This window comes from Castor canadensis, chromosome 16 (genome assembly GCF_047511655.1).
Source record: "Castor canadensis chromosome 16, mCasCan1.hap1v2, whole genome shotgun sequence".
In the NCBI taxonomy this organism is placed as follows: Eukaryota; Metazoa; Chordata; class Mammalia; order Rodentia; family Castoridae; genus Castor; species Castor canadensis.
Genome location: NC_133401.1, coordinates 11823439 through 11851396, shown reverse-complemented (window position 1 = coordinate 11851396; position 27958 = coordinate 11823439). Strand labels below are relative to the sequence as shown.

At 50.8% G+C, this 27958-nt stretch overlaps 2 protein-coding genes across 2 annotated transcripts; one reads left to right on the top strand and one right to left on the bottom strand.

Moving 5' to 3' along the window:
* Positions 1–67: 67 nt before the first annotated feature.
* Bckdha (branched chain keto acid dehydrogenase E1 subunit alpha) lies at positions 68–24139 on the top strand. The gene is made up of 9 exons (XM_020179709.2): positions 68–225; positions 10959–11138; positions 11228–11314; positions 16352–16460; positions 20313–20474; positions 22084–22290; positions 22476–22617; positions 22808–22979; positions 23606–24139. Exons 1-9 carry the CDS (start codon positions 118–120, stop codon positions 23774–23776), a joined length of 1338 nt encoding a protein of 445 aa, XP_020035298.2. The 5' UTR covers positions 68–117; the 3' UTR covers positions 23777–24139.
* A 350-nt stretch (positions 24140–24489) lies between these two features.
* B3gnt8 (UDP-GlcNAc:betaGal beta-1,3-N-acetylglucosaminyltransferase 8) lies at positions 24490–27682 on the bottom strand. The gene is made up of 4 exons (XM_074058771.1): positions 27575–27682; positions 26562–26678; positions 26352–26448; positions 24490–25889 (listed from the first exon to the last, which is right to left on the bottom strand). Exon 4 carries the CDS (start codon positions 25855–25857, stop codon positions 24682–24684), a length of 1176 nt encoding a protein of 391 aa, XP_073914872.1. The 5' UTR covers positions 25858–25889; positions 26352–26448; positions 26562–26678; positions 27575–27682; the 3' UTR covers positions 24490–24681.
* Between the last annotated feature and the right edge of the window lie 276 nt (positions 27683–27958).

Genomic DNA, 27958 nt, shown 5'->3' with positions numbered 1-27958 from the left:
GATAGGAAACAGGCGTTTCGTTGGCAGGGTTGTGCTGCCATTTGAATCAGGCTTATGAGGGGGCAGCCCTCGGTCTAGCTAAGAGAGGGGCGGATCACCCAGCGCTTGTTAGCCAAGATGGCGGCAGCGGTTTCTGCGGCGAGGGTCTGGGGGCCAAGCCGAGGGCTGTGTCAGGTTGCCCTCTTGCTACTGCGGCGGCCTGGGGCGCGAGGGTTGGCTAGATTTGTGAGTACCGAAACCTCCCAGGGGGTTTCTCTGAGAGCGAATGGGGATTTAAAGATTTTTTAAAGTGTGGCAGGAAAGGCGCTCATCAAAGGGAATAGGACTGGGAGACCACTTAAGACACTCAAGGGAGGAACCTCTAACTCCTTGGAGAAGAGCCGAGGCAGCCGCCTTGTGAGGCCTGAGGGAGGGAGACAACTTGGAGAGTGAGATGTGGGTCCCCATTCGTTGCCTTCCTGGAGAGACAGGAGAGAACACCTTTTCCCCCAAGGTTTGGAGAATGAAACTGAGTTAGTAAAAAGGAAACACTCTTTTTTTCTTCCCATCTCTTTTTTTACCCCCCCTTCCCGAGCCTTAGTCCAGGCGGGCCTCGAACTCTCGATTTTCCTTGCCTCGTGATAATTCCTGCTGGGATTACTGGCATGCGCCACCAGCACCTGGCCAAGGGGACTGTTTTTTGGGTAGAGAGCATTCTTGAAAGAGGAGAAAGAAAAAAAAAAAAATCAGATCCCTGTCGTGGACTTTTATAGGGCTTTGCATTTCTTTGCACCTTTACCCTAATTCTAATTTTAAAATGAGTTGCACAAGAAATTTGTATGATCCTCCTGCCCTCTGATCGAGAGTTGAAATCGGGACTTTGTGTGTTGTGCAAACTGATCAATATGTATTTGTTGAATTTATGACGGAAGAGAGGTCTAGATAGGGCCCTTTGCCCGTATCTCTTAAAAACAGTTGAAAAAGCTTTGTTTCTTACCAAAAGGCTCCAAATTCCTTTTGATACGTGCTTCTAAGTGCAAGATAAGGCTGCAAAAAAAAAAAAAAAGAGAGAGAGAAGGAGGGAAGGAAGGAAAGAAAATAAGAAAATAAATCTAGTTGGAAGTCCCTGATCAGGGAAGGAGAGGCAGTAGACTACAGCAGATGTGGTAACAGTTGGATTCTGGAACTAGACCACATGAGTTCGTATCCTGGCCTCTTTTTTTTTTTTTTTTTGGTGTCAGACACTGTACTGCTTGAGCCACTCCACTAGCCCTCAGCCACTTTCCAGTTCTGTAGCTTTGGGCAAGGGACTGCACCTTGCACCTCTCTGGATCTAATTTTCCTCTCCATAAAATACTGATAGTGGCCACCTCATAGCGTTGTTGTGGAAATATATAAAGCATTAAGAACTGGACCTAGTACATGGTAAGAGCGATAAGAAGGTTGGCAACTTCTTAGAGAAGGTGGAAGGAAGGGACAGAAGCTGACACTGGAAATTGGAGAGGGAAAGAGGTGATCTTGGTGGGGGGACTGTGTCAGCAATGCTCTGAAGAAGCATCTCAGGATCTTGTGAGGTTGTGTCTGACCCTCTCCCCAGTTCATAAGGGAGGGAAGATGGAATGTGAAGGAAGAGGTTCTGGGTAGAAGAAATGGGATGAGATGGAGTGGATGGGCCAGAGTAAGGAGTGGCTACCTAAGAAGAGAGTCTTTGGAGCCAGGTAAATGTGGAAGGGTTACAGGAGCAGTACAGGGCAGTCTCCTGCTTGTAGGCTGTTTCTCCCTTTCCCCCCTCCTCCCTCCCCCCTCCCTCCTCCCTTCTCCCTTCTCCTTTTCCCTCTCACAATTGAGGACTGAAGTTTTTTTGTTTGTTTATTTTGTGGTATTGGGGATTGAACCCAGAACGTGGCACATTTGAGGAAAGCATTTTGCTATTCCACTAGCCTGTTGTTTACTTTTTTTCTTTTCTTCTTCTTCTTCTTTTTTTTTTTTTTGAGATAGGCTCCTCTCTGTGTATCCCATACTGACCTGGGACTAGAGATCCTCCTGAGTGCTGCAATTACAGACGTGCACTACTACACCCAGCCTACTGAACACTTAAATGTGGTTAGTGCAACTGATGTTTTTTTAAACTCAGGGCCTCACGTTTGCTAGGTAGGTGCTCTACCACTTGAGCCACTCCGCCAGTCCTTTTTTTGTGTTGGGTTTTTTTTCAAGGTAGGGTCTCATGAAGTATTTGCCCCAGGCTTGTTTTGAACTGCCATCTTCCTGATCTCTGCCTTCTGAGTAACTAGGATTACAGACATGAGCAGCTGGCACCTGGCCTGAAGTTTTAATATTACTCAATTTTAATGAATTTATTTATTTATATATTTTGGCAGTACTGGGGTTTGAATGAGTTTAAGTTTAAACAGCATAAGCTTAAACTGCCTTCTTGGAGGGTGCAGCTTTATCCAGGTGGAGATGAAGAGCTAGTATCTTAGCAGAAAGTGGGAAGGTTGTACTGTTACGGTGGATTTGATTGGATTACTGGGGCAGGTGGTTTGGGAGGCGGAATGTGGCTGCCTTTTTCTTGTCCCTGCCTTCTTCTCCTTTCACCATACCCCTTTCTCTGAATACCCCTGCGACCCTGGAGGCGTTTATATCTCCCTTCTTTGCCCTGCTGTCATAACAGATGTTTTTCATGCTCAGGGAGAAGAAGAGAAAGGAAATTCAGATTGTAAGGGAGTCATGAATCAGTTTTGCAGGTACCGCCCCAGAGCTGGGTCTGGTCAAACCATTCACTTCTTTGACCCCAGCTTGTGGTGTGAATAGAGTCCTACCCTGCTGGAAGTCAAGCAGCAGTGAGAGCTCGATCTGTTCTCTTTATTAATCACATCAGTTCTCCCGCCCAGCTGTGGGATGGCCTGTCCCAAGGCTCCAGTACCCTGTGTGTGACCGATCTCCAGGTGGTAGGCGCCCAGTGGGTAGTGTGGGAATGGAGGTGGCCATTCCTGATCTCCTGAGTGTAGGAGACCATTTCCCTCTCTGCTGATGTCTGTAGAAATCTGGTTTCTTTTTTCACATCACAAAGCATTATGTGATTCACAATGCCAACTTACATTCATTATTATATTTTAAAACAGCCACACTGAAAGCAAGGTCTGTAGTAGCAGTACCTTCCTATGAGAGATAGGGAAACTGAGGCTCAGAGATGTAAACTCTGAATGGGGGCTTTGGACTCCAAAATCCAATTTCTTTCCATGGTACCGAATTGCCAGAAGGAGGGATGATGCTTAGGTTCTGGTCTTGTAATATTCGCTTAGTCTAGTCCTGATGTACACTGCCAGCCTCTAACCACGCTGCCTGACCTGGCCGTTGAGTCTGGGTAGAAGTTACTTTGAGGAAAGCTGGCCTCTAGCCGCAGTGTGCCCTTCCCTCTCTACATTTCAGTCCCACTGGCCATCTTTTTTTTTTTTTTTTTTTCAGTGCTGGGGATTGAACTAATGATCTTGTGTATGCTAAGAAAATACTACTGAGCAACATCCCCAGCCCTACTTTAAAGATTTAAAAAATTTTTGTCAGTGCTGGGGAACCCAAGTCCTTGCATATAGTAAGTACTCTATCTCTAGTCATATTTCTCCCAGCCCTTTTGTTTGAATTTTGTTTCTGAGATAGGTCTCACTAATATTGCCCAAGCCTCCATCCACTGCCTCCACCTCCAGAGTAGCTGCAATTATAGACATGTGCTGCTATACCTGGCTCGTAGTTTAAAAATCTTGACTTTATTTGTGATTGTAGGATAGGCCAGTACTTTATTCCATAAAACAAATAAGTGTTTTAGTGAGTTTGGGCAGAAGAGGAGGTTGGTTTTATAGACAGACAAAGGCTTGGTAAGGGTTAAAGCAGAGGGAACTTCGTTAATATACTGATCAAAACAGGCCACTTGGGAAACTTGACTAGCACTCCTCATTTTTCTGAAGGTCAGATAACAATTTAGTTTTGGTTTGGAAACAAGGAACTTTAGCATGAGTGACTCCATTTTGATTTTTTGTCCTGTCTGTTACAAACCTAACCCAAAACAGTGGCCACTTATAATTTTTATTCAAGGGTTGATGTCTGAATTTCTACTTCCTCAGAGAAGTTTTCTGGACCCTAAACACCAAGTCACCACCTGTAAAACAATCATAGTACCTACCTTAGAGAGTACTGGTCTTGTTTGGTTGTTTTTGTGGTACTGGGGTTTGAATTTGGGACCTTGGCTTGCTAGGAAAATGCTTTACCTCTTGAGCTATGACCCATAGTCTTTTTGCTTTTAGTTAATTTTTCAGATAGGGTCTCAAGAGTTTGCAGTGGCTGGCCTTAGACTGAGATTTTTCTATCTGTGCCTCCTGAGTAATTGGGATTATAGGTGTGAGCCACCATGCCCAGCCAAGATAGTGGTTCTTATGGGCTCCTTACTATACATTCCCAGTACTCAGGAACTACCCTTTGCTTCTCTCCAAGGACAGTAACTGGTTTGGTCTTGACTGATTCAGGGAAAAACTGAAATGCCCTCCTGGGCTTTACACCTGCAGTGCCTGGGGGAGCTAGAGCTGCTGAAGCTGCTGGGTCCTTGAGGCCCAGAAAGCCTGATTGAACTCCACACCTCCCTCTCCCAACCAGCCATCCTGCCAGGGGAGGCTTAGCTCTCTGCTCTGAGGCACAGTGCTTCAGGCCCAGGATGCAGTAGGTTTGGGTAGCCTTCACTGTCCTCCATAGAGAGGACTTCCAGTTAACTGGCCCACCCAGAAAGCTGCCCATTCTGGTCTCCAGTGCCCAGGGTGTGAGGCTCAAAACCTTTGTTGTTCCTCAGGACCAAAGCATTCCAGCCTCTCTCCCTTGCCTCCTCTAGGAAGCTTTGCTGCTGTTCTGTCTGGGGGTGGTGGTGAAAGTTCCTCCCTGGGCATGGCAGGCAGTGACTGTCTCATCTGGAGTCTGTGAGGCAGATGCTGGTCCCTCTATGGCTCTTGGACTCTGGTTCCTGCCCAGCGTCATGTGACTGGACAGGGACAGAACCAGGATTTGGACCCAGGCGCTTTAGCTCTACCCTGCCCTGTGGCTACCTGTCATACCATCCTGTTCCTGTTAGAGTTTGTCACCCAGCCTTCCCTGTCTCCAGGCTTCCCTCATCCAGGCCTAACTTGGAACAAATGTTCAGTATTTGCTAAGTTTTGACCAAAACTTAGCCATCAAAATGCCTCTTAGCTGCTTGTGTTCAGACACTAGTTATGAGCCAGTGGCTGAGTCATCTACACATGGCACCTGGTGAAAATATGTGCAGGAAAACTGAGGCTTGGGAGGCTTTTAGTCATGCAGCAACCTGCTCAAGGCCGTGCTCTTAACCATGTGCCTGAGGAACCAACTCTACAGGGGCCATCCCAAACCTGCTGGGCAGACCAGGCCACCCAGCTGGGCAGGCCCTGCTCTCCCAGGTGGCTTCAAGGCTTTGTGTAAATCTGTGCAGTCTGTTATTGTAAATCACTAGCCACCAGGTCAGACTCCCCACCATCCTCCCTCACCATCAAGAACCAACGAAAAAAGGAGGTGGAGTCATATCCGTCCTCCGCAGACATCTTGTTACCCATCCCATACAGGGCTTTTCTCCAGGACCTGGCACTTAGCGGAGCCCTTTGCACAGCTCACTGAATGAGCATAGTGACCCTGGGGTAGGGACAGCCCTCATCACCACAGGTCCTGGGAAGAAGGGCATTGGAGGGCATGGTCTGGGCCAGCTTCAGTATAGGGGGCACACTTATAGCTTCTACAGGCCAGCAGTCCTGTCCTGACACCCTGGCTTGTTCTCCGCCTTCTCTCTGACTTCTGCCAGTCCCTAGCTTACCCCTTAGTGCCCCTCCCCAGGTTTCAGCTTCTAGGCTGCTTTGATTGAGTGTTGCCTCTCCTCTGCTACAGTCCCTCCCTTTCAAGTGTGTGCTGGGGCCACAGTCTGGTATTAAATCCAGTTTAAGGTACAGTCATCCCTTCTCCTCTCCACTCTGCTTTTCCCCACCTGATTCCCAAGGTGTCCATCATTTCCTTCTTCCCTGCTTTTGTTGTTGTTGTAGTTTTGGGGATTGAACACAGGGCCTTGAGCTTACTAGCAAGCTCTGCCACTTGAGTCATACCTCCAGCACTTTTTGTTTGTTTTTGAGATAGGGTCTTGCTGACTTTGCCAGGGTGACCTCAAACTGAGATCCTCCTCCGTCTGCCTTCTGAGTAGCTGGGATTACAGATGTATAACATTGTGCTTGACTCTTTTCCCTTACTTATTAAACTTTCTAAGTTTGTTTTTTTCCTACATTTTTTTGAAGTTGTTTTGAGACAGATTTTTCTCTGTAGCCCAGGCTCGTCTTAAACTCAGAATCCTTCTGTCTCATCTTCCTGAGTGCTAGATTACAGGTGAGCACCACCACACTTGGCTTTTAAAGATTTTTTTTTTATTATTATTTATTTTTGTGTGGGTTTGAACTCAGGGCTTCCCGTTTGCAAAGTAGGCACTCACAAAGAGGCGCTCTACCACTTGAGCCACACCTCCAGTCCATTTTGCTTTGTTATTTTGGAGATGGGGGTCTCAAGAACTATTTGCCTGGGCTGCCTTCCTGAGTGCTGGCATACACCACCATGCTAGGCTTCGTCTACCAGTTTTTAAGCACCTCCTTTATCCAGGCATGTGCTGAACCCTTCATATGCATTATCCTAAGGGCTTTGAGCACAGATCTGCAGTTGTTTTTATTTGTTTGTTTATTTATTTATTTATTTTTTGATGCTACTGGAATTTGAATTCAGGGTTTTGAGCTTGCAAAGCAGGCACTCTACTGCTTGAGCCAAACCTCCAGTCCATTTTGCTATAGTTATTTTTGGAGATGGGGTCTCATGAACTATCTGTCCTGGTTGGCCTTGAACCTCAATCCTCTCGATCTCAGTCTCTCAAGTAGCTAGTATTATAAATGTGAGCCAACAGTGCCTGGTTTCTCTACAGTCTTTTTACATGTGAGGAAATTCAGAGACAGTGTTTGTAGAGAGCCATGCAGTGAACTCAGAAATTCGAATCCAGGTGAGTCTGACTTGAGCCACCAAATGTAACCCGCTCTTTCTTCCATTCCATGGAGTACTTGTGTAAGCCAACCTGGATGCCACCTCTGCCTTCCCAGGACTTGTGGCGTGTGTGGAAGACAAACACAAAGGAAACTTCTAGGTGGATGCAAGGGTCTAGCTGTGCTACATGCTCAGAAGAAGGAGCACGGTGCTGGGAGTACTGGCTGCTTCCTCTTTGCACCCAGGGGGCACATCTCTCCGTTGGTGCCAGGCCTATACCTGCCCTGCCGTGGGGAGTATAATTTCCTCTCAACCACAAGTGCAGATAATCCTGCACACATAACACACTGCCCTGCTGCAACCTTGACAGCTTGGCCACTGCAGCTAGGGGAAGGGAGAGGGGCACATGTGAGCCCCTGGTGAGATCCGGCTTGTGGTGAACCGGGTCCTGCTTTAGTTCCCCCTGAAGTAAAGCCACGACTGCTGACCTGGGAGAAAGCCTGGAGACAGTGGGTAGAAAAGACACAGAGGTGGGGACTCTGGGTGGCTGTGGCAGTTGCAGTTTGGCTCTTGTTATTTTTGGTAGTACTTGGGTTGACCTCAAGGCCTTCCCCTTGCTAGGCAATGGCTGTACTGCTTGAGCCACGCCCCTAGCTCTTTTTACTTTTGTTGTTTTACAGATAGGGTCTGCCTCATTTATTTTTGCCCTTTTTTTTTTTTTGATGGAAATGGGGTTTGAACTCGGCTTCATGCTTGCTGGGCAGGTACTCTATCACTTGAGCCACTCCACAAGCCCAGTCCCGTGGTTTTTTTTTTTTTTTTGCCTGGGGCCAGCCTTGGTCCTTGGTCCTCCTAATTACCTCCCACATAGCTGAGATCAGAGGTGTGCACCACCCTGCTCAGTATGGGTTTTTTTGTTTGTTTGTTTTGTTTTTTGGGGTTTTTTTTGGTGGAACTGGGGTTACTGGCTTCATGCTTGCAAAGCATGTGCTTTACTGCTTGAACCACACCTCCAGTCCATTTTGATCTTGTTATTTTTGTTTTCTCCGTGCTGGGGATCAAACCCAGGGCCTTGCACATGCTAGGCAAGCACTCTACCACTGAGCTACAGCCCAGCCCAGTGATCTGGTTATTTTTGAGATGGGGTCTTAAGAACTCTTGACTTAGGCTGACCTTGAACTACAATCCTGATCTCAGCTTCCTAGGGTTTCTAGGATTATAGGTGTGACCCACCATACCCAGCTGGAGCTTGGGTTTGGGGTTCTGATTCTCAGCCCTGTCAGTTGGAAATAATTCTTTTTTTAAAAAAGACTTGTGGCTGATATAGGCTGCTTTACTTCCATAAGCCTCATTTTTCTCATGGGCAATGGCCAACAATCCTGCTTCACAGATGCCCTGGGATGTAGTTAGGTGGAAGGTGCAGAGTGCAGCCTGGCACATTTCTAATTGGCCCTTCCTGCTGGGTGTTTAGCCTTCCACTACACTGGGTTTTCGGCTGACCTCTGATTGTAATCACACAAGGTTGAGTCACTGCTGTTCTACAGAGTCAGTGAATCGAGAGACTGAAAGGAAGAGTTTTATTAGCAAAAAGTTAGCATTGCTGGGAGATAGCAGGGTGTCTCCTTCAGTGACCGTGTTCCTCCTTGCTCTAAGGGAGAGTTGCTTTTATGATTTTTTAAGAGAAGCTATGTGGGTCCCAGACAGGTGGGTGCCCCAGTTGTCCAGTGTATCGAAAAATAGCCTCTTCTGAAATGTGGGCTGTGGATGTCTTATCTCATTCACATAGGTCATCACCAATTGCAGTCCAGTGGATCTAAAGAAGACATAAATGGCCAAAGTTTCTGTGTGGATTAAAGTGGCCTGTGTCTGGTTTTTGTTGTGGCTATCGTTTTTGGCAAGCATCCTTCTAGGGGTGACCTTCTCTTTTAAGTTGGGATGAGGCAGTGCTTGGGAAAGGAGGGTTTGTGCATTCCTAGCTAACTTTAGTGTGTGTTTAATCTATAAAAGAGCAGTAAAAGCAGAGCAACTTCTGAGAGTCAGGACTCCAAAGGGGGTACAAGGAGAGAACTTACATGCATTTTTGTGGTCTGAGGAGGTGTGATGGCCCCCTGGCACTGCTTGCCATTGTGCTCTTTCCAGTTCCCACAAAGGACACACTGGCTTCACTTTTTGTCTTTTTATATTCTGTTCCCCCTGTCCAGATTGCTCCCCCGCTAGACTGCTTGTATCCTGTAGGGCTCAGCTCTCCCTTCTCAGAGGAGCCTTACCCTCTGTCCTTGCTGCTGTGGGAGGATAGGAATCACACTCATCTTTGCCTGCTCAGCATCTGGTGTCCTCGCTAGACAGTGAGGACAGGTGTTGTGGTTCCCAGAACTCTGTCCAGGGCTGGGAATGAAGCAGATGCTCAAATATTTGTTGAGTGGTTTAGTCTGGGCTTACTGTGGGAGCTGGACTTGGCATTGAGAGGGCATTGAAGCGTGTGGAGTGGTTTACCAGGTGATGGGAGAGAAGAGAAGGGCAGAGGTGTGCTAGAAGTCAACCTAGCCAACATCGTTTTATATACTTTCTGTATGACTTGTAGCTATCCTGCTAGAATTTTACATGTGTGATCTCCTTTAACTCTCATTAATATTTTCATGACATGTTTTCTATTCTGTAGATAAGAGGACACATGGAGAAGTCACAGGAAGTCACTTTGCCTTGTCATTCAGAGAGAGATTTGAACCTGGGCAGTCTGGCTCTTAAGAACTCAGTCTTGGTTGGGTGTGGTGGCATACTCTGCTAATCCCAGTAGTCAGGAGGCTGAAGCAGGAAGAATGAACTGCAAGTTCCAAGTCAGCCTAGGCTACCTAGGGAGACCCTGTCTCAAAACACTGAGGGGGGAAAAAAAGCCAAGTGCTTGTGGCTCATGACAATAATCCTTAGTGTTCAGGAGGTAAAGATCAGGAGGATCACAGTTTGAGACCAGCCTGGGCAAAATACTGAACACAAAACAGGTGCCAGTGGTTCGTGCCTGTAATTCTAGCTACTTGGGAGGCAGATAAGAGGATTTCAGTTTGAGGCTAGCCCAGGTAAATAGAACCTATTTCTGAAACACCCAACACAAAAAAGGCTGGCAGAGTAGCTCAAGTGTCAGAGTGCCTGGTAGCAAGCGTGAGGCCCTGGGTTCAAAACCCAGTGCTGCAGAGAACAAAACAAAAAACTCAGAAACCTAAGGGGCGAGTCTGTGCCTGCTATAGCAATGGGAGACAGACGGTGTTTGTGGCTAGACTGGGGAGACCTCAGATGTTAGGATAAAGAGTTTGGCCTGAAATAATGAGAATAGTAATAACTACTAATTCTTGAGTTGCCTACCTTTTTATTGAGTTATTTAATCTTTACAACAGCTCTGTGGTGTAGATGTTACTATTATTTTTGTGTTTTAGTGCTTGGCTCAAACCCAGGGCCTTGTGCAGATAAGTACATACTCTGCTACTGCTAGGCATTATCATTTTCATCCCAATTTTACAGATGAGGAAACTGATACACAGCATTGTAGCAATTTGCCCAAAGTGTCACAACAACAATGTGCTAGAGGCCAGGCATGGTGTCATATGCCTATAATCCCAGCTATCTGGGAGTCAGGAGGATCTTGAGTTTGAGGCCAGCCCAGATAAAAGGTAGCAGTGAGACCCTGTCTCCACAAAAACCAAATGGCTGGGGCGGTAGTTCAGTGGTAGAGCGCTTGACCCTGGGTTCAAGTCCCAGCATGACCAAAAAAAAAAAAAAAAGATCATGGTGGAGCAGCATTCAGACCTTGTGCACGAGGCCCCAGGACTGGAGCTGTGGCAGCTCACTCACCAGTCTGTCCTGCAGGCCACTAGGGTTGAGCCAGCTGGAACCTCTGTGCTGCTTCTGATGCAGACACCTCCTTTCCCTTCCCCCCTCAGCACCCCCAGAGGCAGCAGCAGCAGTTCTCATCCCTGGATGACAAGCCCCAGTTCCCAGGGGCCTCGGCCGAGTTCGTGAAAAAGCTCGAGTTCATCCAGCCCAATGTCATCTCAGGAATCCCCATCTACCGCGTCATGGACCGCCAGGGCCAAATCATCAACCCCAGCGAGGACCCCCACGTGAGGCTGCTCCCCACGCCCATGTTCCCATGCCATGTCCCTTGGCTGTCTCCACTTGGTACAAACTTTTCCTATCTGTCTGTCTGCAGCTGTCCCAGGAGGAAGTGCTGAAGTTCTACAGGAGCATGACGCTGCTCAACACTATGGACCGCATCCTCTATGAGTCCCAGCGGCAGGTGTGTGGGGACAGGCTGGTGGGGGTAGGGGCGTCAAAGTTACCTCAGGTCCCTTACCTGTGCTTGGGTTAAAGGATAGTCCCAGAATTGGAGGTGTGGCTCGAGTGTTAAAACGCCTGCTTTGCAAGCACGAAGCTCTTGCAAACCCACAGACCCACAAAAAAAAAAAAGGACAGCACCAAGGAGAAAAGAGTGATGGAGAGCCTTTGTGGGGGTCCTGAGAGTTCTTCTGGGACTCTAGAAGAAGAATGTGGGAGTGGTTCAACACAAGGACATAGGCTGGACCCAGTCACTAAAAACACCTGCTGTGTGCCTGGCTGGGTACCCTGTGCTGGGAGAGGACAGTGGGAGGTAGGGAGAGAAGGCCCAGGAGCTCCCCATCCTTAGAAGCAGGGTGGACCCACCGTGCTTCCTACAGGAACCACCCACAGCCACATCAAATGTGCTGTGATCCTCAGAAGTCTTAGTATCAGGACAAAGACCTTATTGATCAGTGTCCAAAGAGGAAAATTACTGACTTACAATCAACAGGCCCTTTTGGTAGCACAGCTGGTTCCAGGGGGCTTAAAATGTCATCAGACTTGTTTCTCTCTATGTAGCTTGTCTAATATTTGGTGCCTTGGCCCCTTCATTTTGTATTGTTTGTTTTTTGGGAGAGACTAGGGCTTCACACTTGCAAAGCAGGCACTCTATTGCTTGAGCAACACCTCCAGTCCTTTTTGCTCTGGTTATTTAGGAGATGAGGTCTCATGAACTATTTGCCTAAGCTGGCCTCAAACCACAGTCCTCCCGATCTCATCCCACCAAGTAGCTAGGAATACTGGCCTCTCCTTTGTTTTTGAGTGGCAGTGGTTTCTGGCAGCTCCAGGCTCCTGGAGAGGGAGCAGAGAGAGAGCTCAGGGTACAGGCTTAGGAGCCAGTTCTGCTCTAGCTCTGTGGCCATGGGAAAGCTACTTAACCTCAGTACTTCTGTTTTCTTTTCTGCACCTGCCTCAGGAGATTGCTGTGTTGATTGATGGTGGCATTTGTAATGATCCTTAGAAACAGTGAAATGGCATTTAGCCAGCACTCCATAAATGCCAGCCATTATTAGTTATTATGAGCCTAGCAGCTTCACAGTTACTATCATTTCCATTTAAGAGAATTGTCCCTCCCCTCATGTTCCAGCAGAAGGCCCAGGGCTGAGCTTTGGTCTCAGTCCCTCTCCTGAAACAGTCTCTGTGATTGATTGGCCAGTCCTGGGCTACATGCTTACCCCCAGGAACCAAGGAGTAGAGTAGAGCCTGTGCCTCCTAGGCTGCATATACAGAGCAGGGAAGGGGTCAGGTTAGAAAAGAGAAGAGGGTCAGGCAGACAGGCCCTCTGCTGTCTGCCACTCCTGTTGGTGCCAGTCCCCAGGAGGTCTCACTGTGTCTAAAATAGCAGACCCACTAGGCAAGAGATCTGTATGGAGAAAACAAAGATGGGCAGCCCACTCCCGCTTTTCTAGTCATGAGAACACTACATGTAGCTTCTCTGAGTAAAGGTTGTGTCTTCACCCAGCCCCAAAACTTCCCTGGGCTCCCACTGTCCACAGGAGCACGTATGGCCCTTCCTGACCATGCTGTCTCCTCATTCTGTTCTCTGTCCTCTCTCCATAGCCTTGGTCTAGGCCAGGCCACTCCTGCATGCAGGGACTCCCTGTCCCTGCTTGGACTAAACAAACAGGGACTTTGGGATCTGATGGACTTGTGTATAAAGACAGTGATGCTTTTGCCTCAGTTTCTACATTGTGTGAAAAAATGGGGCTAGGATATTTGATAGTTTGTCTTCACTGGTCATATTTTGGGAGGCACTCTTTTTTTTTTTTTTTTTCTTTTATTCATATGTGCATACAATGTTTGGGTCATTTATCCCCCCTTCCCTGGGAGGCACTCTTTATAGTTAGGGAAAAGTGATAAAGCCAAGTATAGTTGTATAATATATATAATTATCACTTGACTTAAAGTGATGAACATTACAGATAGAAGATACGATATATTGCTGTTATCATTTCCAGGTTGTAAACTAACTAAACTGATATCAGGGAAAAGTTGGTATTTAAGCAAAAAGTTTTAGTCCTTGTGAATCCACCTAACAGCATAGTTAATCGTGTGGCTATAAAATTCAGTTATATGGTTCCTGATGAATAATTTTACACAGCCTGCTTTGCTTTACTGCATGAGTGCAACTGATGGTTCAAGCTCAGAAGTAATGATTAACAACTCTGTGGTCACATGATGTGTATAGAGATAGCTACAGTGTAACAAGTCACACTATCTTGTGCTAAAAAAAAACAACAACTGTAACTGTAAAATATTGAATGAAACTATTTTACCTGAACTAGATTTTATTTTAAAGTAGGTAGAATTTTTACTGTGCTATAACTGTTGTATATTCTGGTATTTGAGGCAATGTGGTTGCTATTTTATTAACAGAACATGAATCATGTTTAACAGAACTAAATATTTCAGAATAAATTACTGCTATATGTAAAAAATAATGGGGGCTAGGGCAGGGGATGGTGATACACATCTGTCAACCCAGCTACTTGGGAGGCAGCAGGAGAGTCACAGTCTGAGGTCAGCATGGCAAAAGCAGAAGGCCCTGTCTGGAAACAAACTAAAGGGTAAAGGATGAGGGTGTGACTCAGGTGGTGCATTGCTTGCCTAGTAAGCCTGAGTCCAGATTCTAGTACTGCCAAAAAACCAAACCAAAAAACAATGGGGCTAATAGCTGGGGATGCAGCTCGGTGGTAGAGCACATGCCTAGCATGCGCAAGGCTATGGGCTCCATCTCCAGGTCTGCAAAAACTAAATAAATAAAAATAAAAAACTTTAATGGGGTTAGCAATAGAACCTACCCTAGAGGGTTGAGTAGGGCTTCTGTGTGAGCTAGCATGGAAGGCTCCTTTCCCATTGTTGGAACCCAGGGAAAGTACTTCAGACCTGTATTTGCTAGGATTATGTTCAGCTATGAGTGACAGACCTCCCCACTCTAAAGGAAAACCTGACCAAACCCCAGTAGCTTAGCAGATGAATAGTTTGTCCTCTTGGATAAAAGAAATCGGAATACGTGGTTTGAGGCCAATCTGGTAAGACCGAGATGTCAGTGGATACCTGGTCTCCTAATAATCACTCTGATTTGCTGCTCAAAGTGTTGGATTCTCCCTTCTTCATGGTTCCATCATGATCCAAGTGGTTGCTGGAGGCATCTCTATCATGTCTCATTTCAGGTAGCAAGTAGAAGGAAGGTGGAAGTCAGACATGGCACATTCCAGCTGTTTACACAGCTACACAATTTTCTAGGGAGCTCCATTCAGGAACATCTGCTTATATTTCATTGGCCTCTCTGGGCTGCCAGGGAGACTGAGAAACAGTATTTTAGCCACTCTTGAGGTGGAATGAGATCTCTGTTAACTGAGAGGAGGAGGGTAGGACGCTGTGGGGGGCAACCAATAGCCTCCCACTAGCCCAAGTCTCATTTCCCTAGGGGACCATCTCAGATTCCTCCTTATGCTGACCTCCACAGCCCCTTGGGCCCTCAGCACTCAGCACCTGCCCACTCACTTGGCACAGGAAATTCAATTAACTTTTAATTGGCATCCCACTTAGAAGAAAGCCTTTCTTCATCGCTTTCCTCCAGCAACTGGAAAACCAGGCCTGTGGAGCATGTGAGGCGGGCACTGCTGAGCCTCAAGGGGGCTGGCCAGGGTTGTCACTCAGGGGCCATCCTGGTCTGCTCTCTTCTACCTTACACACTGTCCTGGGTGACCTTATTCACATGGTATGCCAGGGCTTCCCTAGCTCTGGCCCTAGAAGTAGCTCTCTCTCTAGAGCTACTTCTTGGAGCTCTAGACCTGTTTGGCATCTCTTCCAGTGCCACAGCAAACTCAACCTGTCCAAACTTGATTTCCGCCTCTTCTTCCAGACCTGCTCATCTTCCTCCCTTAGTCCATTTCTCAGAGACAGACACCACCAACTACCCTTCACCCACCCTGGAACCCTTGTGTTGTCCCTTTCTCTACCCCTGTCTCTGTCTCCTTTCAGTCCTTGTTTCCAGGTGCTACCTTAGGAATCGGGTCAGTGGCTCAGCAGCACCAGCAGGCACCCAGACTCTGCCTCTCTCTGCTTCATCTTTATTGACAAATTGGCATTCTTCCTGTGCTTGTTGTCTCATGCTCACAGGATGGCTGCCACATGCCCAGGCATCATGGCTCTGAGCAATGCAGAGGAGGAGGTGGGGGGGCAGAGGTAGTGCCAGCAGTGGTTCCCCTTTTCCAGGACACAAAAGCAGACTTCCACTGAGGCCTCTGGCTAACACTGTGTCCCACCCCTGGCTGCAGGCCTGGGGAGAGGAGGGAGGTTGGGGCAAAGGGACCTGGCAGGAGCCCTGTGTGGCCTGGCCACTGTCAGTACCACTAACTCAGCTTTTGAAGACTCGCCCATTTGCCCTTCCCCTGGTTCCCAGGCCAAGCTACTGCCCCTTCTCTCCTGACTTCCAGCAGTTAGCCCTGTCCCCTCCATCTGTTTCCCACATGGCTGCCTGAGAGATTTCTAAAACACAAGTGTGACCTCGCCGCTCCTTGGAGAACCATCAGTGACTACCACTGTTCTCAGAGATGTATCATTTCCTGCATTATCTGGGTGTCACCTCCCTCTCCCGCCTCATCTTCTCCCTGAGACTTTGGGTCTCAGCCCTCTGGTCTCATGCATGGTCTTCATTGCCTCTGCCTAGAGCCCTCTACCCACCCTACCTCCACTCAGCTTGGAAGTTCTCCCTGATGCCCTACTGTGGTCAGCATTTGCCTCCTTTGGGTGTTGTTACACGGAGCCCATCACTGTAGTCTCACTGTCCTGGCAGTTCTTCTATAGGCAGGAGCCCTATGTGGCCTAGCCTAGGACCAGCCTTCAAGAAGAGAGTTGATTGTGGATCTTCAGAAGTTAGGCACAATTCACATGGTTCTCCATTACTGCCCACCATCACTAAGCCTGGGTCTCTGGGCATCTCCACCCGAAGGGTCGGATCTCCTTCTACATGACCAACTATGGCGAGGAGGGGACTCACGTGGGGAGTGCCGCTGCCCTGGACAGCATGGACCTGGTGTTTGGCCAGTACCGGGAGGCAGGTATGTCTGCCCATGGGTTAGCCTTGGGGTCCCCATTGAGGCCCACACTTTTGTTCCCCCTTCCAGGAGCAGCATAATGCCATGAAATTCTAAGGAGCCAGAGAGGGAGAAGACTTTCTCCCCAAATACCAGAAATGTAGTAATTGAGCCTCAGCTCCTAGCCATTCATTACCAGTTAGTTGTCAAATCTCCTCCTTCTCTGAGCCATGTTTTCGCATTTCCAAAGTAAAATCAGGACAGTACCAGCATTGGTAGGTTGCTGGAAGGAGATAGGGAGGCCAGGCCTAGCTGGGGGTGTGGGATGTGCTATGGACTCCTGTTCACCCTGTGTAGGTCTCCTCAGGTACTGTGTCCCCCAGAGAGAGCAGTGGGGGAGTCCTGAGTACAGTGCTTGATTAGGGGATTGACAGGTGTCAGCCGGAGAGCTGAGAGAGTGAGTGAAAGGAAGGAGCAGAGAATAAGATAAGAAACTCGCTGAGCACTGATGAGTCAGGGAGCAGTGAGTGGTCACTCTGGGGTGATTGCTGGTGTGGGGCAAGTGCTCTACTACTTGAGCTACACTGTCAGCCCTTTTTTGTTTGTTTGTTTTGTTTTATTTTTGAGATAGAGTCTCACTACCTTTGCCTGGGCTGGCTTGAACTGTCGTCCCCCTGCCTCCTCACAAGTAACTGGGATCATAGGCGTGAGCGACCATACCTCACCGTACCTCACTTTGGTGAGGCAGATCTTGATCCTTCCTCTTAGGGACTTGCCCCTCTTGGGCAAGTTGCTTGACCACACTGCCTCTGTTTCCTCACTTATAAGGGGGGATGGTAATCTCAGACAGTGGTATAAGTCACAAAGCCATCAGGACAGGGCCTGGCACAGGATAAGCACTTGAGAGTTGGAGGCCAGAATTATGATTGGAGCCTTTCCTATGCACAGCTCTCTGGCATGGGTATAGGGCCAGGCCCCCTAGAGTAGATGGACATCCCAGTCTAGGGCTGTCTCCTCCTCTCAGTTGATCCATGTCCCCCATCTCCACATGTGCTAGGGTGGAGTAAACGGCCTGTGGTATTTGAGTACCAGGTTTTCCAGGCAGCTGTGGGGGGCTTGTGCAGAGGCAGCAGTGCAGGGTAAGGAATGAGGTTGACCTGCACTCCAGCACCCTTGCACTCCAACCCTGACTTGCATCCACTCCCCTTGGTGAAGTGCCTGCTGACCAATGTGAGATGAGAGATCTTCATAGCAACAGGTGACCCTCACCGAGCCCTGAAAAGCCAAGTTCCCTACTGCATTGGAGGCCCTGTCCTATCCCCTTGTGTAGCACACTGGAGTAAGGTCTGGCCTGGAATGTGTAGCCTCCTGGAGGCACCTACCCAAGATACATGAGGCAGGCATCTCTGTTAGCTTTAAAGCCAGGCGAGCAGCCAAGTCAGACAGTAAGGTCATGGGACCCAGGCTACCTGCTTCCATAGTTGTGGGGCAGAGTCCTCCTTGGGGCAGTCTGACCCAGTGACAACCCTAGCTGTTCTCCATCCTGGCTACCCTCCTGTGGTCATATGTGGAGCTCCAGCTCACAGTGCCAGGGAGTAGCACTCAATCAGTAGGACTGTAAGGACACACAGCGGGTATCCAGCTAAAGTAGCAGTTCCCGCAGAACCCATCCGTAGTTGTCTGATGCCTGTCAGAACCACCTGGGTGCTGGGCCCAATATTGTGTTTTTTTGTTTGCTTTTGTGGTTTGGGGAGATGGAACTCAGGGCCTCCTACATGCTGAGCAGGCGCTCTGCCACTATGCTACAACCCAGCCCTGAGACCCTGTATTTTTAACACCATTTCCTGGCCCTGCTTAGTGATTTTCATGTAAGTGGACCTGGGACTGCATTCTGCAGCGGCCCAATGCCAGTGTTTGGTGGCAGTTTTTGGGCTACCTCTGGTTGGCCCTTCTCAAGGCCCTTCTTTCCCCCTCCAACCTGATGGCTGCTCTTTTATGGTTTTCTGTGCAGCATAGCCATGTCATATGCAGATTTGCATTTTGCTCATTCACACATGCAACAGACAGAGGTACTAATGAACTTGTACTAAAAGTGAATGTTGACGTTGCATTAGACACCCTTGACTCTTAACTGAAATTCCAAGGACATGATTTCAAAGCCACTTGTCCAATTAGTAGTAGCTTTGCCTGTGTTGTTGTCTCAGGCACCCTTATCTGATAAACAGAACTATGTCCTTGGCCCTTTTCAGACTCCATCTTCAATTGTTCGAGTTGTGCTTTAATCTAGCTCCTTACTCTGCCACTTAGTGGTTGTGTTACATGGAGCCAGTCATTGGAGCACTCACCACTGGGTTTCCTGACCTGTAAATGGGAGGATGATCCCGCCTGCTGCGTAAAGGCTTGTGAGGATCCGTTGAGTTACTGTATGAAGAGTGCTCAGAACAGCCTTGGCACATGGTGTTATTCAGAGAGAGTAGGCATTCCCTGCACACAATGTGATCCCATTAAATTTTCATCTGAAGAGAGAGATCTACAGCAAAGAAAGGGTTTGGAGTGGCCAGGTATGGTGGTGCAGGCCTATAATCCTTGCACTTGGGAGGCTGAGGTAGAAGAGTTGTGAGTTTGAGGCCAGCCTGAGCTATGTAGGGAGACCCTGTCTCAAAAAACCAAGGGCTAGGGATGTAACTCAGTGGTAGAGTGCTTGCCTAGCATGTGCAGGGCCCAGAGTTACATGTACAGAAAAATAAAGGGGGAATTGGAGATCTCAGCACCAGACTACTTCTGTGTGACCTCAGAGGCACCTAAGGGACATTGGTGACCCACAGTGCTTTCAGGTGGGGCAGAGAGGGTCCTAGAATGTCCTCTGACAATCACAAATCCCTCCCATCTAACTTAGCAGGCAAGGCCACTTGCTTCTGCCTGAATGGTTCCCTTTGATGGTGAGTCTGGCGTCCACTAGAACTTTGGTTTGAAGAAAGGGTTTTATTGCTGTAAATTGGTAGTCTTTCCTCTCTGGGGCAGGATTGTGATTGGTGGCCCTTAAAGGTAGTACTTGAAGTTTAAAACACTTAAAAAATATCAGAATTTCTCAGAGAGAGAGAGAGACAGAGACAAGAAAAAGGGAGAGAGTGAAGAAAGAGCCGGGTGAGGTGGCTCATGCCTGTAATCATAGCTACTTAGGAGGCAGAGATCAGGAGGATCATAGTTTGAAGCCATCTCAGACAAATAATTCGCAAGACCCTATCTCGAAAAAACTCCTCACAGGGAAAGAGTTGGTAGAGTGGCTCAAGGTGTAGGTCCTGAGTTCAAACTCCAGTACCACCAAAAAAAAAAGGAGGGAGGAAGGTTCTTAGACTGAGGGTGGGGCTCAGTGGTAGAACACTTGCCTAGCATGCTGAGGCCCTGGGTTCAATCCCCAGTACCACAAAAAAAGAAAAAGGAAAAAGGCTGGATTTCTGCCACCTTTGGAAAAACTAGATTGTCTGGTCTGAGCCTCAGGCCTCTTTCTTGAGACAGGCCTGCACTTTCCAGTAGGCCTGCTCATCTGATCACATCTGGCACCTGTCGGTCACTGTGAGCTCTCCAGTTTCCCTACTTGCTTCAATCTGGCTCCTTTTGTTATTGTTATTTTAAGACAGGGTCTTGCTATGTGGCCCAGGCTAACCTGGAACTCGCAGTCCTCCTGCTTTAATCTGCTGAGTACTGTGATTATAGGAGTGAAACACCATACCCATCTGGTTCCTTTTTTTGTACAGATGGGGAGTCAGAAGCTCTGGGCAGCAGGGGCTGGCCCCAGGTCATCCAGGGTTGGTCTGACCCTCCCCACAAAAAAAAAAAAAAAAAATGCCCACCAGACTCATGGCTGCCTCCTATCAGGTGTGCTGATGTATCGGGACTACCCGCTGGAACTGTTCATGGCCCAGTGCTATGGGAATATTAGTGACCCAGGCAAGGGGCGCCAGATGCCCGTTCACTATGGCTGCAAGGAGCGCCACTTTGTCACCATCTCCTCTCCACTGGCCACACAGATCCCTCAAGGTAAGGATACATGCTTGTCATAGCCCTGTGTGGGTCTAGCCCTTCTAGGATGCCTGGGTGGGCACTGCTGTCAGAGCCTGGCCCATGTGCCAGCTTTCCAGGTATTTCTCATGTGGGACCTTCGGTGGAAGTGGTGACCCATTCAGCACCTTCAGCCTGCACGACCACCCTCCGGATTTCCCAGGCATTGTGCCACTGCTTCCCATCTATTGTCTAATGGATCAGACACTATCCCTGGCCATGGGAGCAAACACTATTTTTTATTGTTATTCCTACTATAAAGAACAGAAAATTGAAGTCGGGGGAGGTGACTTGCTGAAGGTCACATGGCTGGTAGAGAGGAGAGCAGAAACTTGACGCATGGGCTGTGTGACCCAGGTTCTCATTGCCCCTCATTGGCCTCAGTCCTTGGAGCCAAGCAGACTTCCCAGAGCTCACTGTAGGCCCCCAGAGTGTAGACCTGTGCCTACACAGTGTGGAGACCAAGGAATTGGACCCCCTTCCTACCTCCTAGGACCTGCAGTCTGGTGGCAGGTGGCCCAGCTAGAGCTCTCTTGCCCCAAGGCAGCCCCGCTGCAGGTGTTGGTGCATCTGCAGTCCTCACACTGGACCACCTTAGCTCAGTGCTGTTTGGAAGCAGGGAACAGGGAGCAGGGCAAGCTTCCTGGGAGGGAGGTGGACTGTGAAGCGTTCTCTCAGGAGACCACATTGAGCTAAAAGTGAGCAGGATTTCCAGACGAGGATTTCCTCGTCTAACCTGCCATTCCCACACGCTGTGAGAACCTCACTTTACAGAGGGATGATGGCCTGTTATGTGCAGATGCTATGGTGGGCTTACTGAACAAATTGCAAGTCTCAGCCCTGCTGGTGCTGGCAGTGGGGTGGGGGGGGCAGCACCTAGTGTGTATTGGGGAAGATATGTCTGTCAGGAACAGGAAGCTAGGACAGAGCAGTGTGCATTGGAGCAGTGGAAGAGAGTCATCATGAAATGTGACATTTAAGTACAGAACAGAAGGGGCTGAGGGAGAAAGCCATATGGGCATCTTGAGGTAGGTATGTGCTCAATTGTGTGAGGGGCACAGGGGGGGCTGTGGGGGCTAAGGGTACGTGAGGATAAAGTTGAGAGATAGGAGAGGGGTGCAGATTGGCAGAGCAGGTGGGTCTGGCCACCTTTGCCTTTTGCAGACACTTTGACCTGCAGTGGCCTAGGAGCTGAGGGGTGGGGAGGATTCCACCGTGGACTTGCCTGGTTTACAGTTTAAATCCCTTGGATAACAGATTGAGGGGGCAGTTCAGGAGCCAGCGAGAAGGCAGCTCACAAATTCAGGCATGAGGTGATGGTGACTTGGTCCTGGTGGTGTGGCGGACAGATGTGGTAGAAAAGGTTCAGATCCTGGCTATATTTTGAAGGTGGCATAGATGTGGGGAATGAGCAAAAGTTTGGAGTCAGGCATGATGCTGAAAGTTTTGGCCTGAGTAACTAGAAGGATAGCTCTGGGGTGGGCAGGCTCTGGGGGTTCCCCTCAGTGCCTGGTGACAGCCGGCCTGGGCCCCCAGCCCGGTTGGGGTGGGTGTGTATATGCCTCTCTCTCTGCTCATTCCTGTGCAGCGGTGGGGGCAGCCTATGCAGCCAAGCGGGCCAACGCCAACCGAGTTGTCATCTGTTACTTTGGTGAGGGGGCAGCCAGTGAGGGGGACGCCCATGCCGGCTTCAACTTTGCTGCCACCCTTGAGTGTCCTATCATCTTCTTCTGCCGGAACAATGGCTATGCCATCTCCACACCCACCTCTGAGCAGTACCGGGGGGATGGCATTGGTAAGGGCCCCGCTGCCCCCAGCCCCACCCTCCCTCACTGCTATCTTCCTGTGTGTCTGGAGGTGGGAAACTGAGCCTGTCTCACCCTCCTCCCTTCCGTACTCTGCCTCTGTCTGTTTCTACCTGCCACACATTTTCCTCATCTCAATCCTGGGCCCTGACCAGCCTCCTTTCTGTCCCCACAGCTGCACGAGGCCCTGGGTACGGAATCATGTCTATCCGTGTGGATGGCAACGATGTATTTGCTGTGTACAATGCCACCAAGGAGGCCCGACGGCGGGCTGTGGCAGAGAACCAGCCCTTCCTCATTGAGGCCATGACCTACAGGTGCCTGCCTTTCCCCCCATCACTGTCCCCCATGGCTCTGACAGCTTCCCTTATATCACTGTCCCCAAAACTTGGCTTGTTACCCTGTGTTGCATCCCCTTCTTCATTTTACTCTTCCCTAGTCCACCCCCTCCCGCTCTCCCAGACCCACTCCAGGGACCCCCACTGACACTGGGCCCCTCCCTGGTAGGATTGGACACCACAGCACTAGTGATGACAGCTCGGCCTATCGCTCAGTGGATGAGGTCAATTACTGGGACAAGCAAGATCACCCGATCTCAAGGCTGAGGCACTACCTGCTTAGCCGAGGCTGGTGGGACGAGGAACAGGAGAGGGCCTGGAGGAAGCAGTCACGCAAGAAGGTGAGGGCTGCCCCACATCCCATGCAAGGGCACTGGAGGGGCTGCTGTACTGGGAGAACTCTAGGAGAGCTGCTGAAGTCTGGGTTCATCAAACTGGGAGACTGGGGTAACCCCAGCACTGTCCCCAGGTATGGCCTGTGAAGCCAGGCTGCCTGGGCCATGTGACTTATTCTTGCTGCATGTCCTGGGCAAGTTGTATATTTTCTTGTCTCTAAGGCGGGCCTACTTGTGAGGGGTGAAATTTGAGGATTAGGTGGTTTGGTCCATTTTTGGTGAGTGCATCCCATGTAGAGGCTGCCACATGCCCTCACCTCTGCCACAGCTGGAGCCAGCGAAGCAGGGCTGCCCCATGGTGTGAGTAGACCTGACTCTAGGCAGTGCCATGTGTCCTGACTGTGTCCCATTGGCATCATCCTGGGCTGGCCCCTTTTCTTCTCTGCACGCCAGTTCCTCCTCCCTGTACCTCCCTGTACCTGTACCTGCCTCCATCTTAGGGCTGCTGAGAGGCTAAATGGATCCTTACATTGGGATCTGGGGGTATTGGTGATTGCCTGGCCAAAGTCCTCCAGGGAGGAGGCTGGGCCATGGGGGAAGCCAACTACCTTCCATCCTCCCTTGTCTCCCAGGTGATGGAGGCCTTTGAACAGGCTGAGCGGAAGCCAAAGCCTAACCCCAATCTGCTCTTCTCAGACGTGTACCAGGAGATGCCCGCCCAGCTCCGCAAGCAGCAGGAGTCCTTGGCCCGGCACCTGCAGACCTATGGGGAGCACTACCCCCTGGACCACTTTGACAAGTGAGGCCCCAACTACCCCAAGAGGTAGTCCCACTCTGAGCAGGGTGCATAGGGCTGATAGGACACTCCCTGTTCTCCAGCCAGCTCCCCTAAAATACACAGAGGGGAGGCACCTCACACAGTCGGGGGCATCTTCTGCTTCCCATCCCTGTTCCTCCAGGCAGCTCCATTTGGGGGCAGTGTTTTCAGCCAACGCTGAGGCTGTCTTCCCCTTCATCTGTTACAGTGCCTTCTCCCAGGGGCTGGGCCAGGGCCTCAGGCCTGGAAGCCCCTCTGTCAGGGCTGGGCACAGCTGGGCATGGCAGGGCAGTCCTGCAGCTAGCCCAGTGAAAACTGGTCAGCATAGTGAATAAACTGTGGCTCTACATTTGGCTCTGTACCTGCTCTGGTCTGTTTCCTGGAGTTGGGGGTGGGGAAAGAGTCCAGCTCGACTGATTAGGCACACCCCAGCTTCTCCACTTTAGGTAGGTAAGACCAAAGACTTTGCAATACCTGCTCCCCCTGGAAACTTGTGGAGGTGAAGGGTCATCTTGGGTGGTTGGAGGTGGGAGACAGTCACCTGCTCTCCCAAGGGCTGGCACAAGCCTGTTGTCCCAGGATGCCCATTGGAGCTGGACTGGCCAGGAAGGGGAGTGCCTAGTGTTAAGGTCAGGGCATGGCTGAGCTCTGCTTTGTACTACTCTGGGGACCCCACAGACTCAAAAACAACTCTAGGTATGAGAGTGGAGTGCATATTTTTCAAAAACAGAAAATAGACAAAACAATCTTCCACCTCATCCTCCCTGGCCATGGAGGGCTCAGGAGGGGCTCAAGCAGTCCTGATCTGCCTAGAGCCTCACATCCAAGCCTAGAAGGAGGTCTGGGAAAGCAGGTACCCAGGCCCAGCCAACTCTGGCTCCCCACCCAGGCTCAGCACTGGAGCTGAGGGTCCTGCAGCTGTCTCCAGAGCCGAATGTTATCCTGGGGGCTGAGGGGCCGCACCAGCAACAGGCCTTGGAGAGCACAGGGGTCCATGGTACGGTCTGCTGGCCAGGCAGTATGGAAGCCTGGGTGGGCCCGGGGCACCAGGCCTAGGGCACGAAAGCAGAGGCCAGTGTAGACATCATCAAAGGGGAAGGGTGCCACACGGGCTGCCGCCTGCAACAGCCAGGGAGCCAGGCGCCCTGCAATGACATAGCCACCCCCACTTGCATAGGCTGGGTAGCCACCTTCAAAGAAGGACCCAGGCACATAGAAGGGTCTTCCAGGCTTCCGGAGGGGTTTGGCTTGGGTAAAGATCTCACCCAGGTAGAGGCTTCGGGCCCAGGTGGGCGGCAGGGCCTTCAGGTGATCCAGAAGGGCAGGGATGTTCACGAAGGCATCGTCCTGAGCTTGCAGGATAAAATTTACACTGGGACAGCTGTGGCCTAGCCAGGCCAAAAACAGCAGGTCTTTGAGTGTCCTGTTGTAGGGGACATCAATGAAGTTCCACAGCAGCAGGTCACTGTAGCGCTGGCTCTCCCAGGCTACCAGTGAGCCTAGGTCAGGTCCCCCCTGTCCCAATGGCGACCCCAGCAGGAAGAGCAGCCGAATCCCAGGAGCTGTGTTACCCCATGTCTCCCTCACTGCCTGTCGTTCTGCAAAACGTCCTGGTTCCGACTTGACAGCCAACAGCAGGTAGGGCTCATCCTTATCAGAGCAGCTGGCCACATGGCTAGCTTCACCTGCAGGCAGCCATTGCGGGAAGCTCCTGCAGGCTGCAGACAGCAAGAAGTGGCGCAGGTCCTCAGGGTAGGAGGCAAAGTCAGGGATCTCGGCGGCAGCAGCAGTCCCCCAAGCCTGGCAGTCCCCACCAGGCAGGGTCCCCAGACGCCACTGCTGCTGGTTCCAGTAAGCTGAGGGCAGTGGGCCAGTCTGGCCCAGGCGGACAGAGAGGTTGGCAGGCAGGGTGGGCTCAGTGCTGACTAGCGTGGGACTGGGTGGAGTCCCCCGGGGTCCTTGGTAGGCCTTGCTGAGTCGGGACTCAGATGTCCACTCAATGTACACTTTGAGGGCCAGGAGTGTGAGCAGCGCTGACAGGCAGAGCAGACACTTGGGGCAGCGCATGACCTGGCCCAGTGAAGGGGCCTCCGAGGGAGCTGTAGGGATCCACAAGGAGCCACATAGGCCTTTGGGTTGTAGGATGGGCCTCCAGAGAGGTTCCAGCAGGGGCCCAGGCAAGCAGCCTCAGTCTCCCACAGTCCCAAGCTACCCCATATTGGCTTTTCTCAGCTCCTGACCGTAGGCAGCCCTCCCCGCCCCCCCCGCCCCCCCCCCCGGACTCAACTGTCACCTTTTTCTAGATCTAGGGACACCCCCACCCCATTCCAATTCATTCTTTCCCGCCTTCCTAAAAGGCCAGGAAGTTGACCTATCCCCAGTCTCCACCCTATGTAGGCGCCATTCCTCCCTCCTCCTCCTCCCCATTCATCCTGCACAGGAATCAGGATCACTAGATTACCAGCTCACTGGGGTTAGCTCCTTCCTACTTAGAAACCCAGTCCACCTCCCCCAACAGCCCCGCCCCAGGGACTGGGGACCAGGATCTGACCCCTCTGTACCTCTAGGTTCGGCTCCCTCAGTTGCCGCTGGGCCTCTGGTCAGGCCCTGCCTGGGTTCCCTCCGTGCTGCCCCTGCCCGCGTAGTCTGGCAGCCAGTCTGAAGGGGAGGGGGGAGGGGGGAAGAGGGGAGGGAGTGGGTAGGCAGGAGGGCCCCAGGGGCCGGGAGGGGCTGGGGCGGGGCTGAGGGGAAGATGGGAGGAGGAGGCTGACCTGGAAGACCGTCGGGCTTGTTAGGGCTGGTTTTCTGGTGAGACAGCGGGAAATTTGCAGGATTGGCCACAGCAACACACGGGGTCCCTGCAAGACTCAGGAGGGCCACCCAGGGGTCTGGGGGGAGAGAGTTCAAGAGAGCGTGAGGTCAAAGAGCAGGCCAAGCCAGCTTGGGTAGTGTCAGAGTGACCCAGGGGGGTGTTGAGTCCAAAAGAGGAAAGGGGAGGAGGCGAGGGGCTGGCGTGGGGCCACGGCCAGGAGGCGCCTGAATGTGCTGAGTGGGGATGGATCAGCCGCCAGGGATAGGGATGTTTGCTGTTGCCGCCAAGAGTCAGAGTAAGGGTGAGGAGGGGCTGGAGAGGAAGAGAAGGACATCAAGGAGAGACAGCCAGGGAGAACTGGTCAGGAACTGAGAAGAGAGAAGAGAAAGGAGATGAGATAGAGGTGAGAGAGCTAGAAGAACAGAGAGGGCAGGGAAAATGGACAGGAGTGGGAGAAGGAGGGAAATGGAAGCTTCTGTAGGGAGAGACTGAGAAGACAGGTGGAGGAAGTCAGAACAGAGCCTGACGACCAAAGAGGAGAAACCTGAGAGGAAGGACCCAGAGAAAGGAGGTAGGCTAAGGGGAGCCAAGTGTAGGGCGGTAGAGGGTGATAGGGTGGGGCACACAGGGAGCCTCTGGGCTAGGCTGACCCCTGCACCTCCTCCAATTCCTTCTTGACTGGACTGCCTGCCCAAGATGTCCATAAGCCCTTCCTACCAGCCCTGCCTGGGGCCAGCCTTGCCCTGATGCCACCCCTCCCACTGCTGCACAGGGCCTCAGGGATCACTCAAGCCCTACCCCCTGGGACAGGAACAGGTGTCTGCCTTTGTTTACATCCCTGCCCCCCACCAGGGCCTCTGCTCTTGGGGCTGAGCAGGTGTCTGGGGAGACCTGCGGGTGGGGCCTCCTCCTGAGGCCCTCCACTGAGACTGAGGGCCCCCACTAAGCCTGGGCTTACCCCCTTCATCCCACCTGGTTTGGAGAGACTGTCCAAAGATCATCCCAGGAACTCAGTCTGTCAGCACCAGCAGTTTATCTGTCCAGCCCTGGTTTCCTACACCCACCAAGTTTGAATAATGGAGCCCGTGGGAACAGCTGGAGGAAGAGAGTGGGGAGGAAATGGTGAATGCTAATGGAGTAAGAGCTAGAGTGGGGAAGACAGCCAGGGGCTGGGCAGGGCCAAGGCTACCACACACCCAAGGACCAGGAGAGAGGAGGTCAAGGCTCCAGGGTTCAGAGGCTCTGGGCCAGGGTGGTGTTTCCCTCCTGGGACCTTGCGAAGTCCCCCAGGGCACATGCTGGTTGCTGTGTGCACTGTTCTGGGTCCAGTCAGGAGAAGAGGAGCCACCTAGCAGT